We start from the raw sequence: 6314 nt of genomic DNA on the forward strand, positions 1-6314 counted from the left end.
AAAAAAAAAAAAAAAAAAAAAAAAAAAAAAAAAAAAAAAAAAAAAAAAAAAAAAAGGAAAAAGAAAACTCAGTTTTCTAGTTTTCCAACTCAGTTTTCCTAATGGATAGTTTCATAACTGAGTTTCCTCAGCTGAGGAAACTCAGTCCTAGTGCAAGCACCCGTTGTGCTGCACAGCAAGGAGGGGGCTGCTCCAGGCTGGGTGGTGGAGGTGTGATCCCAGCACGGCTCAACACTGGGAGATGCCAAAGAGAAGGGCCAGAGCATCTACGGTAGCCCTACTAGCCTTACTATGCCTGATGCTTGGCTGTGGCCACCACACTCCTGCTTTGGCCCACACCACTGCCCCCATCTGCAAGTCCAACAGCAATAGTAGAGGCATCCATGGGGATTTCATTTCCCCAGCAGCCCCTCCATCTCCCATCCAAACACTGTCATCCTGATGCCATGGGGTGAAGGGACTAACACCACGACCAACTGCACATCCATACTCGGCCTCTCTCTCTTTCTCACAAGCAATTTCAGACAGACAAATATCCTCAAAAACAAAAATAAAAAAAAAAAAAAAAAAGAGGAGGATGGGGATTAATTGCAACCGGTTAACTTCAGACTTTCAAATCTGCTCACAAGGCTCCCAAGGAACTGAAATTTCCATCTCCTTTGCTAAGACCTCATGCGAAGTCTTTCCGCCAGGAGCAATGGGGAAAGCAATGCTCAGTCCTGCAAAACCTGGGTTTTTCTAATGAAGATACTGACAGAGTCAGACACTGTCTCTGCATGCTGTGAAGAGGAGCTACGTAACGTTACTCAGCTATAGCAGTTCTCTATAAACGGCATTAATAAAAAGAGGTTTTTCAAGAAACAAATTGCCCCCCAAACAGGGGGAGCGCAGCTGCGCTTGTTTGTCCCACTTCATTACATAAATGATCATTATTATTATTATTTCTTACTTACGATGTTAAGAGAGCAGAAGGATACTTGAAATAAAAGGCTGTGCATGCACAATACCCACGCTACTAAATTCCAGTGATCTACCCAGGCACCTGCCACAGGGCCCTTCCCTGCTGTCTGAGCTGAGCCCTCCCTTTGAGGAAGAGGAGGAGGAGGAGGAGGGGGACCTACCACCAAATATACAGTATATTGCAAGGGAATGGTACCAGGAAACAACCCTAACTGGAGTCTGGATGTGGGCTCCATCTTATGGTAATCTATTGTTTAACTCGGCAGAAAAGCCAGTGAGGAAATAAAAGCTCAATTCACCCGGCCTGAGATCAAATCTGGCATGGCAATATTGGCAGGTTAGACCCTGATTCTTTAAATAGTACATTGCCTTTGTTAAACAAAAGTCATTCTTTTATTACATAATAGAGATTATAAATAAATGTAAAGTGTGCATGCAGTCAACTGCATATTATACAAGCAATATCTATGTTAATAATTGTTTTCTTTGGCAGGCCAGAATCCAGCTGGACATGCAATATTTACATATCAAAACCCTTGGTGTGTTCAAGTCATATTGGATGCAAGTGAAAATATATATGTATATATATATATTTACCGTATACACACACACATATATATGTATAAAGGTATATATACACCTCTGCATATATACTGTATACATATATAAACATAGGTATATGYTAAAAGTGGATTTCATCTTTTTCTGATTCGGGTGATGCAGGCCTTGAAACACTAAAAATATCCTGACAAGGTATTTGGGAGGGTAACTGGGGTGATAAACGTGACTTGGGGGACGCGATCGGGGGCACGTTCTTTTCAGACAATATTTTTAAAATTTCTGCCACCTGCTTCTCAAGGGCAGCCATTCTGCTGCTTAGCAGCTGGATATCTTCTTTGAGTTCATGCTTGACTTCCTGCAGGGTGGTCTGTAAGGCCTGCTCAGGAATAGGGTAGAAAGGATGCCTAGCATCGGCCTGGATGGGGCTGTGCTCCAGAGGGCTGCGAGTCTCACCGGCTTTATCCAAACGAAGGTCACTTTTTGTTATGCCACTGTCACAAGAGTCCGTTTTCCTCAGTGGGTTTTTATTGACACCATTCTCGGAATCATTGCACTTGGAGTCCTCGGAGAGCAAGCCCATGGACTCAGCCTTTGTGACATTATTCCAGTCTTCCTTCTTCTCCTCGTGGGTCCCCATGGTGTTCTTTAGCCGAAGCCACCCTTTGCTGTTCCCGTTTTTCACCCGCATGGGACTGTTCACTTTGAGACACTTCTGGTCTCCGTTTCCGTTCGGCTTGAGCTCCATGGCATCCCGGTTGTTCTGCTTCACGGCCTCGCTGGTTTTCACGTAGGCCAGGGAAGTCTGGATCGGCGTGATCTGAGACACGGTGACCACACTCGTGCCAGTGATGGAGGCCCCGTTCTGCATGGTGCGGCTTTCCACCTGAAGCTGGTTCCTCTCRGGGTCGATGTGGCTTGAGCCTTGATTGCGCATCTCCTTCTGCTGCTTGAACTTCTGGAAGAGTTTCCGCACAGGGTGGTCCACGGGGATGCTCAGCGTCACCTCGTTCTTCTGGCGCAGCCGTTCCTCCTCTTCCTTCTTGACATCGCTGATTTTCCGGAAGATGATCTGCAGGGGATAAACCCAAAACAGAGTCAGTACCCATGGAAGTCCACATACAGGACTCTGGCCAGTGTCACTGGGAGGGGAAGATAAGGCCTTCATGGGGAAACAGCCATCTCTCCTTTTCTATCATAACTTCCTTGCAGTGAACTCCAATGGAACAGATCAAAGCAGAACTACCTCAGACCCAAGCCACTGGTGTATATGCACACACATTCATGTACTTTCTTAAAGGTATAGATTGAAAGTTAGTTTTATCTTTATTTTCAATGCAGAAGATAGAGCCCTGAAGAACTAAAAATAGCCTGACAACAAAAGGAAAAACTGAATAAAGGAAGACAGAAAGCAAGAACCCAAATACACTGATAGGTATCTACCCATTACTCACATCCATACCTGTTGAGTTACTATCTTCAGAGCCAAAAGAAACATTAATTCAGTGGAGATTACACTTCCACTACTTTAACTCAACAAACACACCGGCCTGCAGATTTGGGACTGGCAGGTGAGTGCTCTTTTGTTAATGCTGTTTATTGCTGCCCTGCAGCAGGGCTGGAGGATGCACAGTCAGGCTCCCTGCGTGCTGTGCAGTGTCACAGTCTGAAGAGCTTTTATGTCTAATACATGTGGGTGCACCATGGAAAAACAGGGCACTGGGAATGTATGATTATAAAAACTGGCAATATTCATTGTTTCATGATGCCATGGCACTCAAAAGAGGAAGATATTTAGTGCTGCAGGTGTTTCGTGCTGCAGCACCTCTGTAGCTCAGTGAACCTAGGCCTCCAGGTGCAGCAGGCTCCACAGGGTTAAAACTTTTATGATTTTATGCATGTCACTTGTAAAAAAAAAAATTTTCACCCCCATTTAGGTTTGTACAGTTTTCTTGAATGAAGGATGGGGCATGACTAGGAAACACTGCTTTGCTGGATGATGACAATAAAGTGAAAAGGACCATGCARTCAGATGCAATTACAGATCATGTAGGGATAGTGTTGCTAAGAAAAATAAATAAAAGCCCCTGGAATACACAAAGAGATCCACAAAGGCTATGATCGTCAAATATAGGTTTTGAAGTATCTGTTTGAGTATCTGTCTTTCAGTATCTATTTATTTTTCAGATAAAGGCTTCTCACACCTGTCCGTGTTTGCAAAGTAATACTTGCTTTCATGTCTCACGTCTTCAGAGGGCGGTGGCAGAGGGCCACAGCAGCTACATCTAACCTCCTGTATGAATCTGCAGTGAGCTGGACTTCAAAGCTTCATTAAAAAGCTTTCAAACGCAGTATATATGTGTGGCTGATAGACACAACTGCTTTTAGTAATTGGGAAAGTTAACATGTTCATTAGAAGCCTAGCTAAAAAAAAAAAAAAAAGGAGAAGCATGGAAGATGTTTTCATTGAACTCCTCCGACCTAGATGCAGCTCCAGATACATCCATTAGGAAGCTCTCCTTCATTAGTGCCTACCTTCATGCTGCAACTGTCTTTCTCTTCRGTGAGCCACATGGGACTGCAAACAAATGTAACAGAAGTTGCCCTTGATTCTGACAGGGAAGTAATTAAATTTAATTGAAGCCACCATCTCTAAATGAAGCTTTAGAAGATGAGTCGTGCAGCTCTGTGCGTTTTTTTCTGGGTGGGCAGGGTGGTACTCCTGAAGTGGGCTCTTCCCAAAGCCAAGACCTCAGCGTGTTCTTCTACACTGGTGGCTTCCTTCCTGAACTGGTTTGCCAGATGTCGCTCAGATTAGGTAAATCCAGCAGCACTGAGGGCGTGAAGCCTGAGTGAGTGGCACTACAGCGTCTCTGCACGCAGCCAATGGGAAGTCTGGCATGCAGGCATGTTTTCAAGGGAGCAAAGGCTGTTAGAAACATATCCTTGTATCCACTATCCCATCAGCTTCCTCATGGGAAGTGGATGTGGCTGTAGGTTTTTGCTATTTACAGGTTGGCTCTGAAATGCATAACCAGACCTAGCCAGTGCTGAAATGCGTATCCAATATTTTGTAAGGAGCCTCTCAAGGAATAAAGAACCACAGTCYTGTCTCGTGGCAAGCACTAGACTCAATAATGTGATTTGGTGTGGTGGGGATTTGGTGTCAGAATTCATTTCCCTTGCGGAAGGAATTGCGAAAGGCCCTGCCACAWGACACACAACCTGTTTCATGAGACAGGTAGCTGTTTTTCCTGCCTTTAATGTATTTATTTTGGGAAGGAGGGAGAATGGGGCTGACTATTATTATCGAGCTGGCAAAGGTTAAGTGAAGGGTAACTGATTGCCAGCCCTGGGAACTGAACTGTTTGGTTTAGCCAGAAGGCGGGCACAGAAGAGTCATTTGAGATCCTCCATGTCGATCCTAATCCATTCACCTTTCCCTCCCCAGCACATCAACAGACTGAGAGAGAACTTGGTCCAGTCCTGCATCCAGCCCAGCAATAAAGMGAGACCCTAAGACCACCAAGTTTAGGCAACTGCTACACCCCCTTCTGTAGTGCCAAGGTGTGAAACCAGACCCACAGCTAAKTCCAAATGCAGGCAGCAGGAGCAAGAGGTGGAGAAGCCAGCTCAAGGCTGTGACATGCAGAAGTGCTCCTGTGCTCTTCTCTTGTCAAATTACTCTGTAAAATTGGGGCCTTTTCAAACATTTTGAAAAGTGTCCCTTGTCTGTTGCCTCTTTTTGCACCAGTACTGTGAAAGCCATTGCTCCATGATCCTGTTCTGTTTGCAAAGACCACATAACCAGAGCTTTCAAGGAAAAATAAATGCAGACAGTTGAAGAAGTTGTAAATGTCTTGAAGAATTACAATGCATAAAATGCATGTTCATAAAAGTGGCATATATTTGATCATCCTTTCCTATCCTAGACTGTTGTGCTGTTGTTACTGGGGTTCAATACCTGCCTGCCCCTCACCACAGAAAGTTATGGAAATATATGACAGTGAAACAGAAGGGCACTCAGTTGTCATGGTGCTCAATACAGCCACTGTGCACTGAGCGTGAGAGAGCTAAAAACAGGTAAGATTTCCATCAAGATTTCCAAAGYGACTAATTAATTTGGGTGCCCAAATAGATATATATCATATACATAAGACCAATTTCCAAAGGAGGCTGAGATGCTCAAACCCAAGTGGAAATGCTGCTCCAAGGGAATTTACTCAGTGTTAGTTCCCAGCGTGTTTCAGCAGCTGCAGAAGCTGAACCTGGGAAGGTTTGGGTTAATGCTCATCGTTCCCACTTCCTAATGGCTCACTGTGACGCCCTCCAGCCACAGCCAGGCTCAAACCCAAATTAAACACAACAGTTCAGCTCCTCCAGCTATTTCGTTTCCCGCTGACGTGTAAAGCGGAACGGGGAGCCCAGCCATTCTGCTGGATTCGATAACTCCAATAACCCTGTTATTCCCCATTGCTGGATAACTGTAATAATCCTGCACTCTCCCACAGGGCAGTCAAAATGCATGCTGAGGCCGCATAGGACTATGTATATAYGGCCAGGAGATGCCCATTGACCAGCTGCTACCAACAGCCTACAGAGCAGCTGAGATCTGCTTGAGTTTTCCTTAATGGTGACATTAATTTATATTTCTAGCCAGCAATTGATTGTTTTAGAAATTTAATTATCTTTGAGATTGTCTTCCTCAAAACTGGCAAAAAGATTTCAGAGTTTAGGGGTGACATGATGAAGAAAATGACCACAGATAGACAAAAGCTGCAAACACACATACAGCA

At 44.6% G+C, this 6314-nt stretch overlaps 1 protein-coding gene across 1 annotated transcript in view; it reads right to left on the bottom strand.

The window, feature by feature from the left end:
* The window catches only part of KCNH5 (potassium voltage-gated channel subfamily H member 5), a 136835-nt gene that overhangs the window by 974 nt on the left and 129547 nt on the right, over positions 1-6314 (bottom strand). Inside the window, 1 exon segment of the mRNA XM_026053747.1 lies at positions 1622-2590. Coding sequence (XP_025909532.1) covers positions 1622-2590 — 969 coding nt within the window.

This window comes from Nothoprocta perdicaria, unplaced genomic scaffold (assembly GCF_003342845.1).
Source record: "Nothoprocta perdicaria isolate Ctin4 unplaced genomic scaffold, notPer1 scaffold_118, whole genome shotgun sequence".
NCBI classification, from domain to species: domain Eukaryota; kingdom Metazoa; phylum Chordata; class Aves; order Tinamiformes; family Tinamidae; genus Nothoprocta; species Nothoprocta perdicaria.